The following is a 12,618-nucleotide window of genomic DNA, read 5'->3' on the forward strand; positions in this document are numbered from 1 at the left end:
ACCTAGGGTTACACATAGCCCTCTATTTTTCTAAGCTCCGTGTACCTATCCAGGAGTCTCTTTAAAAAAAAACCTATTGTATCCACCTCCACCAGAGTTGCCAGCAGCCCATTCCATGCACACACCATTCCCTGCATTAAAAAAAAACAAAACAACAACTTACCACTGACATTCCCTTTGTACCTATTTCTAAGCACCTTAAAACTGTGCCATTTCATGTTAGCCATTTCAGCCCTGGGAAAAAGCATCTGACTATCCACACAAACAATGCCTCCCATTATCTTATACACCTCTCTCAGGTCACCTCTCATCCTCTGTCACTAAAAGGAGAAAAGGCCGAGTTTACTCAACCTATTCTCATAAAGCATGCTCCCCAATCCAGGCAACATCCTTGTAAATCTCCTCTGCACCCTTTCTATAGTTTCCACATTCTTCCTGTAGTGAGGTGACCAGAAATGAGGACAGTACTCCAAATGGGGTCTGACATGGGTCCTATATAGCTGTCACATTATGTCTCTGCTCTTGAATTTAATCCCACAGTTGATGAAGGCCAATAAACCGTATGCCTTCTTAACCACACAGTCAACCTGTGCAGCAGCTTTGAGTGTCCTATGGACACAGACCCCAAGATCCCTCTGTTCCCCCATGCTGCCCAGAGTCTTACCATTAATACTATATCCTGTCATCATATTTGACCTACCAAAATGAACCACCTCACACTTATCTGGGTTGAACTCCATCTGCCACTTCTCAGCCCAGTTTTACATCCTATCAATGTCCCACTGTAACCTCTGACAGCCCTGAACACTATCAACAACATCCCCAACCTATGTGTCATCAGCAAATTTACTAACCCATCCCTCCACTTCCTCATTCAGATCATTTATAAAAATTACGAAGAGTAAGGGTTTCAGACAGATCCCTGAGGCACACCACTGGTCACTGACCTTCATGCAGAATATGACCCATCTACAACCACTATGCCTTCTGTGTGTAAGCCAATTTTGGATTCACAAAGCAATGACTCTTGGATCCCATGCCTCCTTACTTTCTCAATAAGCCTTGCATGGGGAACCTTATCAAGTGCCTTGCTGAAAACCATATACACTACATCTACTGCTCTACCATAATCAATGTGTTTAGTCACATCCTCAAAAAATGTAATCAGGCTCGTAAGGCACAACCTGCCTTTGACAAAGCCATGCTGACTATTCCTAATCATATTATGCCTCTCCAAATGTTCATAAATCCTGCCTCTCAGGATCTTTTCCATCAACTTACCAATCATTGAAGTAAGACTCACTGGTCTGTAATTTCCTGAGCTATCCCTACTCCCTTTCTTGAATAAGAGAACAATGTCTGTAACCCTCCAATCCTCTGGAACCTCTTCCATCCCTATTGATGATGCAAAGATCATTGTCAGAGGCTCAGCAATCTTCTCCCTTGCCTTGCACAATAGCCTGGGGTATATCTCATCTGGTCCTGGAGATTTATCCAACCTGAAGCTTTCCAAAAGCTCCAGCACATCCTCTTTCTTAATGTCTACATGCTCAGTCCACTGCAAGTCAGCCCTACAATTGCCAAGATCCTTTTCCATAGTGAATACTGAAGCAAATATTCATTAAGTATCTCTGCTATCTCCTCCAGTTCCATTCTCACTTTTCTATTGTCACACTTGATTGCTCCTATTCTCTCACGTCTTATCCTCTTGCTCTTCACATACTTGTAGAATGTCCTGGGGTTTTCCTTAATCCTGCTCACCAATGCCTTCTCATGGCCCCTTCTGGCTCTCCTAAGTTCATTCTTAAGCTCCTTCCTGTTAGCCTTATAATATTCTAGACCTCTATCATTACCTAGTTTTTTGAACCTTTTGTAAGATTTTCTTTTCTTCTTGACTAAATTTACAACAGCCTTTGTACATCACGGTTCCTGTACCCTACCATCCTTTCCCTGTCTCATTGGAACATACCTATGCAGAATGCCACACAAATATCCCCTGAACATTTGCCACATTTCTGCCATACATTTCCCTGAGAACATCTGTTCCCAATTTATGCTTCCAAGTTCCTGCCTGATAGCTTCATATTTCCCCTTCCTCCAATTAAACGGTTTCCTAACTTGTCTGTTCCTATCCCTCTCCAATGCTATGGTAAAGGAGATAGAATTATGATCACTGTCTCCAAAATGCTCTCCCACTAAGAGACCAAGTACTGATCCACACTCTAAACTCATCTGTTTTGTTCATGATGCTTCTTGCATTAGAATAGGTACATCTCAAACCATCAGTCTGAGTGTATCCCTTCTCTGGCTCCTGCCTATCCTCCCTCTCGCACTGTCTCCAAGCTTTCTTTATTTGTGAGCTAACTGTCCCTTCCTCCATCTCTTCAGTTCAGTTCCCATCCCCAGCAATTCTAGTTTAAACTCTCCCATTAACAAGCCTCCCCACCAGGATATTGGTCCCTCTTGGATTCAAGTGCAACCCATCGTTTTTGTACAGGTCATGTCTGCCCCAAAAGAGGTCCCAATGATCCAGAAATCTGAAACCCTACCCCCTGCTCCAATCCCTCAGCCATGCACTTATCCTCCACCTCACTCAATTCCTATACTCACTGTTGTGTGGCACTGACAGTAATCCCAAGATTAATACCTTTGAAGTCCTGCTTCTCAACCTCCTTCCTAAATCTCTGTAGTCTGTTTTCAGGACCTCCTCCATTTTCCTACCTATGTCGTTGGTACCAATATGTGCCTCGACCTCTGGGAGTTCACCTTCCCACTTCAGGATATCATAAACGTGATCAGAAACATCCTGGACCCTGGTACCTGGGAGGCAAACTACCATCCGCATTTCTTTCCTGCATCCCCAGAATCGCCTGTCTGACCCCCTAAGGTGGAGAGTTTAGGAGGAGATGTGTTGGGATATTTTTAGAAGGAGATTTTCAGAGGAGATATTTTTTTTAAACACAGTGCAAGTTAGATGCTTGGAACAGGCTGCCAGGGGTAATAGTGAAAGCAGATACAATGTGGGGGTTATTTCAGATGCTTTTAGATGTTCACATGATTGTGCAGTAAATAGATGTTAGATGCACATATAAAATTTTTGTATCATATTTAAAATTTGAGAGGCCGATAGTCCTTTTCTCAGGGTTGAAATGTCACATACTTGACGGCATAGCTTTAAGTTTGGAGGGGGATTTACATAGCAAGTGTATTTTTGTGTTACACAGAGTGGATGGAGCCATGGAAGTGACAGATGCCAATATAATAATAATGTTTAAAAGGTATTTAGACAGGCAGGGAATGCAGACATATAGACCATGTTCCAGGTGGGATTATTGTACATTTGAGTCACGGTCAGTATAGAGATTGTGGGCCGAAGGGCCTGCTTCTGTGCTGTATTATTCTGTATTTCTTCGCAAAGTCCTGACATAATTCTGGTTCCCAGAATCGGAGAGGGGCGAAGGGTAATATGAAGCCTGACCGAAGTTCAACGTAAATTTGTAATCAATGTACACGTATGTCATCATAATCAACCTTGAGATTCATTTACTTGCAGGCATTCTCAGTAAATCTCAGAAACACAATAGAATCTATGGAAGTACACACCAATAGGATAGACAAGCAACCAATGTGTAAAAGACAACAAACTAAGCAAATAGAAAGAGAAAGCCATTAAGTGATAAATATAAGGAATGAGATGAAGAGTCCTTGAAAGCGAGTTCATGGGTTGTAGAAACAGTTCTGTTTCATACCTCCATTTGTAAATTACAGATTCCACTTCTCATCTTGGTTATAGATTTGTACTTGTTCAGAAATGGTTCCTTTCACTCATTATGTCCATGCCAACCTTTTCTCCCCAGCTACATTAATCCCATTTGTCTGCATTAGGACCGTAACCTTTCTTGTCCTGCCTTTCTGTGCCTGCCTGATGGAGTTAACTGCGTATAACTCCATCTCGTATCATAATGTGATCTAAGAATCAACCATTCTGTTTTTTTTTTAAAAAAAAAGAACTTGCCCCTCAGAGCCTCTTTAAAGCTTCTTCCTCTTGCTTTAAGTGTACGTGCTTATTTCTGATGTCCTCCCAGGTTCAAAAGCAGAGGTCTTCTCCTCCACACTTTCTGAGGACAAAATTGTTACGTTTAGTTTTCTGGCCTCATTAATCTGACTCCTGAAGTGCGTCTTGTGCTTTTTCAAAATGTTTATTAGCCTGCCTGCCCACTTCACTGGTTGTGTTGTTTGTCCTTTGGCCCATAATGTGGTGCCTACCCACTTCAGTTAGTAATCAAATAGCCAGCTAATCTCTTCTGTCTTCATAAAGAACGTAGAACAGTACAGCACAGGAACAAACCTCATGCAGAAAAATGGGATAAGTTTAGATGGGAATGCGGGGGAGGCCAGAATGAATGTGGTGGGCCAAATGACACATAGTCCTGTACAACACTATGACTCTTATCATATTATTTTCTGCTTGGGTCCCCAGCCTAGGGTTCATTGGCCCCTTGGTTAATAGTAGGGGTCCATGAGATAAAAGAAGGTTGGGAGCACCTAATTCATTGTAAAAGTTGTGAAATATTGAACATACAATGCATATTGAACATACAATTACACTTTGAATGCATTCAAAGTGTAATTCCTCCATTTCAGAGGACAGTCAAATTTCAAATCAACAATATAATTTTAGATGCAAGACCGTAAGATACAAAATCAGACTTGGGCCTTTTGTCCCAACAAGTCTGATCCAATATACAATTTTGGCTTATTTTTGTTATTTTCCCCTAAGTCCCATTCTCTCACCATCTCCCCACAACCACTAACCCCCTTGGAAATAATTCAGAAAATGGGTAGGTTGGGCTGAGTTGTTCTCTGGTCTTGGCAATTTACTTATAAATATTTTGTCACCATACACAGACGATGCCTCCTCATGTGGTGATGAAATATTTGCGAGTATATTGTCAAAATTGGAGAACAACTCAGACCAACCACTAACGCTCTTATCAGGAATTTATCTATCATGGAGGAGGTCAGGTGGCCTAAATAAATCCTCATGGCTTGGCCTCCAGAGACCTCTGGGTTTCAGAACTGGGAGACAGTGGGAAGGATTGGAGGAGCAAATGCATTGTGCCACATGGGACAAATGATTCTGCCTGACTTGTTGAGTTCCAAAGGACATAGGAGCAGAATTGGGCCATTTGGCTCATCAAGTCTGCTCAGTCATTTGATCATGGCTGATTTATTACACCTCTCAAGACCATTCTCCCTCCTTCTCCCTGTAATCCTCGACACCCTAGCTAATTAATCCCTACTTTAAATATACTCAGTGACTTGGCCTTCACAGCCATCCATAGCAATGAATTCCACAGATTCGTCACCATCTGGTTAAAGAAATTCCTCCTCATCTCTGTTCTAAAGGGGTGTCTATGCTCCCTGATCTAAGATTCCCCCATTATAGGAAACAGCCTCTCCACATTCGTTCTATCTAGACCTTTCCTTCCTGCATTTTGTATGTATCACATTCCTCAATAGCTTTTAACTGGTTCTCAGTATATGTAACAAAACTAATTCAATTCCAACTTGATATTCCTAGTACTCCCATTGTTCAATGTTGTCAGGTGGAACCTTTCCCTTCACAATCCCAGTCTGTCAAACAAAACATCAGATCACTGTCATTATTCCAAGCAGTGTATAAATATTTTATTTTTATTATGCTTTTTATCTTTCACTTTTGCAACACTGAGTGTATGTGTCTGTCTACTTCAAGTTATTAACTATTAATAATCTGCAACTCTCTCGCCTCTGCAGATCGACGGATGAGATCCTAGCCGTCTTCATATCCATTGCATTTGTGGTGGATGCTTGTAAAGGCTTGGCCAAAAGTGAGTCCATGGAGATGATTGTGTTGGTTTTATGTTTGTCCTCTTTCTCCCTTTCTGCTCCTCTTGTCAACATTATTCACCACCATTCATTCATAGTCATAGAGCTCTACAGCACAGAAACAGGCCCTTCAGCCCATCTAGTACATACTCAACTGTTAATAACTGAAGAATAAGTGAAACATTTTTGCTTCACTGAATCATGGAATGATTTGTGGAAATACAGGATTCCATTTTTGTCTCTTGTGCTCATCACGGGTACACAGTTTGCCCCATGTCCTCATTTTTGTCTTGTGGCTCAATGCCATTTCAAACAGTTACCATGTTCTCTTCATTTATTGCAAATGACTCTCATTGTGTTGCCCATGCTTTAGAGTATGGTATAAAATATTCTAAATGTTCCTTTAACCATTATTTTCCAGTGCTGGAATTGACCCAAGGGAACGGACACTACCTTGGTTTAATGTCTTGGCATACATAAATAAAGAAGTGTTGGCCTTTATGGTGGTGAATTCAGGATCCTGGAGTGGGATAGTGCTACCAACACAAGGCTCATTTCCAACGTGACTTGATGAAGAACATCAAGTGTACAGCAAGAGCTTTAAAATCGGAGAAAATTAATGATACTCGGTCAAGAGAGGCTACCCTAACCAACCTCTACAGATGTCGGTGATATCAAACCCGATTCTGATTCCAAGTGCCACCTTCGAGGACTGGATCGGTAGACCTATATGTCACATCTTTTCATGTACACGTCCAAATACTGTTAGAGGTGGAAACATTTACCACATACCACTTAGCAAATTCCAGACTCGTCTGAGAGCCATCACCACTGCAACCCCCCACCCACCCCCAAATACTTCTCAAAGATGCTGTCTCAAGAAGGTGCCATCCATCACTAAGGACCCTCACCATCAAGGACATGCCCTCTTCTCATTGCTATCATCAGGAATGATGCACACTCGACATTTAAGGGACAGCTTTTTCCTCTCTGCCATCCGATTTCTGAACAGTTCATGAAACAGGTAAACTTATCTTGGGCTTCCAGCCAGGAACAGGTATCAATTTTAACCGATGTTTTGATGCCAAACTGCCATCTTCATCAGAGATGATGCCTAAGCATGTTAAGTCTGTTGGTATATATACCCCAGACATCCATCCCTCCTGATTAGTTAGTCCTCATTCAACCAGGTTTCCACTGTCCCACCTTGTTTATAATAGAATTCCGGAACTTACTTAGAGCGAGACCTTTGTCTTTGTTAAAATTCTTTTCCTTTAGTTTTATTTCACTAGCTTCCTTCACCAGGCAGTTCCAGAACCCATTGGCATGACATAACAGTTCGGTGCCGTCGAAGTCAATCCTATGGCCATTGTGAATGCAGTGTTCCAGTACTGCCGATTTCTCCAGGTAACCCAAACAGATACACCTCCTGTGCTCTTTGATGCAGGTTTCCACCATGTGTCTGGCTGATATACGCTGCTTTGCACTCACAGGGAATCCTGTAAACACCAGCCACCCTAAGTCCTAGGCCATCTTTGACCCACATAAACTGCAATTTGAGCTTGCTTATGGATTTGTAGTTGTATTAATCGAGCATTTCTTCAGGATCCTGGTGATCCTTCCAGAAACCCTGGAAACATAGGGAAGACAGGTGGTAGTGAAGGTTTCCAGTTCTTTTCTGTCAGTCCTTTTAAGGACCTAATTGATTTCCTTCACCTTGCAACCATTCTGTAGGAATGTTGAGCTCAATCGTCTTATCGCGGGTTTCTGATAGACACCATGTCGGAGGCTACTATACGGTTTCTGTCGTGTTAGAACCCACTCACACAGACTTGTACCTCAAAAATAACAGCCATCATGCCTCCCAATGTAGAACGGTGCTTTCTATTTCGAATAACTGCGAAAACTATTTTAGACCCAAAGAGTCTCCACGAGGAAGTAAGGCGATTACACATGACATTCCTACAGAATGGCTGCAAGGTGAAGGAAATCAATCGGGCCATTAAAAGGGCTGACAGAAAAACCAGGAAACCTAATAACGAGGAGGAACCCATCGCTACCACTTGTCTTCCCTATATTTCCAAGGTTTCTGGAGGGATCACCAGGATCCTGAAGAAATACTGGGTTAATACCAGCTCAAATCACAGTTTATGTGGGTCAAAGGTGATCTGGGACTCAGTGATTGGCGCTTACAGTATTCCCTTGTAATGTGAAGCACTGTATACTGGCCAGGTACAGGGTAAAAACTCGCATCAAGGAGCGCAGGAGGTATATCATTTTGGGTTACCCGGAGAAACCAGGGGTAGCAGAACATAGCTTTCGCAATGACCATAGGATTGACTTCGATGGCACAAAACTACTGTACTGCACCAATGGGTTTTTGGACCACCTGGTGAAGGAAGCCATTGAAATAAAACTAGAGGATAACAACTTTAACAAAGACCAAGGTCTCACTCTAAGTAAGTACTGGAATTCGATTACAAGCAAGGTGGAAGAGTGGAAACCTGAAGAGGTCTGACCAATCAGGAGGGATGGACAATGGGGGTATATATACCATCGGACTAGACATGCCTAGGCATCATCCCTGATGAAGATGGCAAAGTTTTGCATCGAAATGTCGGTTATAATCGATAACAGTACCCGACTAGAAGCCCGAGAAGAGTTTGTTTGTCACATACGCTGGGAAAGCAATAGATCCTTTTTCCAAAACGCTACCTCCCCAATTTGCTTTCTTTTTGGACTATTTATTTACTTTGTATATATATTAATGTACCTTACAGTAACTTCTTACGTATCGCACTGTACTGCTGTCATAAGCACCAAATTTCACAATGTGTCAGTGATAATAAACCTGATTCTGATTATGGTCTTTTGTCCTCAGTATTTCGCTCAGGACTAAACCTTCAGACTGGTGATTCACTAATGCTGGGTCCTAATTATTATCCATACATTTGTCACTGCCGCTTTATCTTTTCGCTCTACCCATGACGCAGCTTTGCGTCGCACTATTGCCTCTAAGAAGCATGGGTGCATTATTTTCCCTTGGGTAGAAAGCACCCAAGACTGGAATATTTTCACCTCCTGAAAGGATTTTCTAATTCCCCTCTCAATCCTGTGTGGAAAACCTCCTTTCTCAAGAGGGGAGTTACCTCAAATCTCTGTAGCTACAGGCTGCCAAGCATCAGTATGTTGCAAACACGAGGAAATCTGCAGATGCTGGAAATTCAAGCAACACACACAAAATGCTGGTGAAATGCAGCAAGCCAGCTAGCATCTATAGGAAGAAGCATTGTCAATGTTTTGGGCTGAGACCCTTCATCAGGACTAACTGAAAGGAAAGATAGTAAGAGATTTGAAAGTAGGAGGGGGAGGGGAAAATCCAAAATTGGAGGGGGTGGGATGAAGCTAAGAGCTGGAAAGGTGATTGGAGCTGGAGAAGGGAAAGGATCATGGGACGGGAGGCCTAGGGAGAGAGAAAGGGGGAGTGGGGGCACCAGAGGGAGATGGAGAGCAGGCAAAGAGTGATGGGCAGAGAGAGAAAAATGTTTCTCTCTTGCTATCTTTTCTTTCAGTTAGTCCTGACGAAGGGTCTTGGCCCGAAACGTCGACAGTGCTTCTTCCTATAGATGCTGCCTGGCCTGCTGCATTCCACCAGCTATCAGTATGTTGCAGTCATTTTCTTGTCTGCCATTTTAACGTTGGCTGAGGGTCAGTGACCATGTTTTCCTGGCACCTCTTCTCCTGACCGTCTCTTCTTTAATGATGCAGCTGTCCATTCGAACCCAAACCGAAGGTGTTCTCCTCATTAGACATCAAAACTCATCTTTATTTTCCTCTTCCTTGCCTTCCAGTGCATATTTAAGCCTTTGCTGACCAAATATTTTATTTTATTTAGAGATACAGTGCAGAACAGGCCCTCTCAGCCCAACAAGCCACACTGCCCAACAACCCACCAATTTAACCCTAGCCCAATCACAGGACAATTTACAATGACCAGTTAACCTACTTAACCTCCATGTCCTTGGACCGCGGGAGGAAACTGGAGCACTTATTGGAAGGACATATAAACTTCTTGCAGACAGAGCTGGAAACTGAGTCCCTAACTCCACACTGTGCTAACTACTAAGCGAATGTGATGCCCCAGTCAATCTTCATTGAAGGAAATATCCTTCGGAGAGAAATAGTGCATTGACATCTATTTATAGGGAGGTGTGTATATGTGTGTGTGTGTGTAGTAGGCAGTGAGGAATCTATTGGGAGAAGCTTGTGATTTTAATTTGCCTTTCTATTGTTTAGTTTTTCAGGATAATTACTTCTGCCCTAACATTCAGGGAGAGAACGAAACACTTGGCTCCAAGTTTAATGCCAACCATTCCCTCAATACTACAGACCCTGATTCTGGGGCTCTCCCCTGTGGCCGGGACACTGCTGTTCTAAGTCTCTTCCTGATGCTTGGCACCCTGTGGCTGGGGTATACCTTGTTCCAGTTCAAGAAAAGGTAAGTTCCAAGGACAAGCTGATGATCCTCGGCCTGCTGAGATCCTCCAGCAGCTTGTTTCTTTGCTCTAGATTCCGGTATCCACAGGTCTCTTGTGTCTCATAAATGCCAGATGATTTCCTGGCATGGATAGCTGCTCCCTTAATGTGGTGTCACTTACTTATCCCCTCCACTGAGCCAAGGCTCTTCACCACGCCAGGATGTCTGAACCATTCCTGTGTCGCTTTATTGCCAGGGTTACTGCCCCAGTCGGGAAAAAGCCACTAGTTCTTGTTTAAAATGGTCATTTTTTTGATAAATTGTAAAAGTACTATGTTTTGGATGTGAACACATTTGAGTTTTCTATGAAGAATTATATCTGGCTGACTTGGCAAAATCAAAGTTCAAAATCGATTGATTATTATACTACATTAGAGTATGTCACCATAACCCATCCTGAGATTCATTTTCTTCCAGGCATTCACTGTAGAACAAAGAAATACCATAGAATCAATGAAAAACTATACACAAAGACTGCCAAATGACTAATGTGCAAAAGAAGACAAACAGACTGCCAACTGTAATGTGTTGGCACGTGGCCTAGTGGATAAGGCATCAGGTCTCGTGATCTGAAGGTCACTGGTTCGAGCCTCAGCTGAGGCAGCGCGTTGTGTCCTTGAGCAAGGCACTTAACAACAGATTGCTCTGCGATGACACCGGTGCCAAGCTGCTTGGGTCCTAGTGCCCTTCCCTTGGACAACATCGGTGGCGTGGAGAGGGGAAGGCCTGCAGCTTGGGCAACTGCCAGTCTCCCATACAACCCTGCCCAGGCCTGCGCCCTGGAAACCCTCCAAGGCGCAAATCCATGGTCTCACGAGACTAACGGATGCCTATAAAGATAAGTAATAACTCTAAGAATATGATTGTAGAGTCCTTGAAAATAGGTTGTTGAATCAATTCTGTGTTGAGCTGAGTGAAGTTATTCACGCTGCTCAAGAGCCTGGTGGTTGAAGTGTAATAATTGTTCCTGAATCTGATAGTGTGGGTTGTGCTATCATCCTGTTTGAAGCAGTGAGAAGAGTGCACGGCCTTGATGGTCAGAGTCAAACTGAACTTTCAGTAATTTTATGATGGTGTGGGTATTTGGGTATTAGTTAATTGGGTAGTTAATTCCTTGAGCATTCTCAGCCAGTGCAACACTTGCCATGACCTCACACACTGCTCTCAACCTTTCTTCCCTAGACAGATCGCTCTTGGATAATAAACCATTCCTTATTTTTATTTTTGATGTTCTGAAGTGAATTTTGTCCATAAGTCAGAAAATACACAGATGGTAACCACACCTCCAGAATATTGATTATTCATTTATTATTGTCACATGTACTATGTCACATATACTGTACTGTAGGCCATCCATGCAGATCATTTCAATGTAAGAACATTGTGATAGTACAAGAGGCAAAACACAAACAGAATGCAGAACAACTTGTTGCAGTTACAGAGAAAGTGCAAGCAGGCAATAAGATGCAAGATCCTCTTGAGGTAGACCAGTTGGATTGAGTATTTAAAAGTTTTTAAATCTTTAAATGGGTGGTGGGGTGGAGATGCATCTCTATCAAAGGAGGTGAAAGATGCTCCTTCTCTCCACTAGCCTGCAGGTCACCTGTAGGCAACTGCTTAGCCCCCCACACCCCCCTGTTCAGGGTCACATGAACCCATGGGGACAGGTGGGTGGATGGTTGTATGAGCAGCCGGTGCAGATCACAAGTCCTGGTTAAGTGACCACGAACACCAGGCAGACAATCTCTGAAGAGTATTGACAATAGCTGGGGTCAACCGACTTGTAAAGACACTGCCCAGGAGAAGGCAACCACTGATGTAGAAAAATCTACCAGGAACAATCATGGTCAAAAAACCATGATTATTCGCGTCATACAGCACAGCACATAATAATGATCTTTATCAAAGGTGAGCTTTGTTCAAGAGTGCAATCAAAGTTTCATTTTATACCTTTTGCTCTATAGGGGTGGGGGAGAAGGAAGAAGAGAGTACTTTTGGGGGTAGATCGGGTCTTTGATTAGCTAGCTGCATTACTGCTTTGTGAAGTATAAATGAGTCCAAGAAGCAGAGGCTCGATTCCATGGTGTGCTAAACTTTGTCCACGACTTTCAGTAGCTTCTTGCAGTCATTCATTTGTATCATCAGTGAATTGATAAATGGTGTTGTATTCTGATCTGAATTGTTCACAAATTTAGTGGATAGTTACAGGC

The 12,618-nt window shown here is 42.8% G+C and overlaps 1 protein-coding gene across 8 annotated transcripts in view; it reads left to right on the plus strand.

Moving 5' to 3' along the window:
- slc4a11 (solute carrier family 4 member 11) overlaps positions 1-12,618 on the plus strand; it is a 284,841-nt gene that overhangs the window by 232,706 nt on the left and 39,517 nt on the right. For all 8 annotated transcript variants that reach the window (XM_059965729.1, XM_059965724.1, XM_059965725.1 and 5 more), the window contains 2 exons: positions 5,800-5,873; positions 10,168-10,369. In XM_059965729.1, coding sequence (XP_059821712.1) covers positions 5,800-5,873; positions 10,168-10,369 — 276 coding nt within the window. The remainder of the gene's footprint in view (positions 1-5,799; positions 5,874-10,167; positions 10,370-12,618) is intronic.

The sequence above is a fragment of the Hypanus sabinus genome, chromosome 3 (genome assembly GCF_030144855.1).
Source record: "Hypanus sabinus isolate sHypSab1 chromosome 3, sHypSab1.hap1, whole genome shotgun sequence".
Taxonomy (NCBI): Eukaryota; Metazoa; Chordata; class Chondrichthyes; order Myliobatiformes; family Dasyatidae; genus Hypanus; species Hypanus sabinus.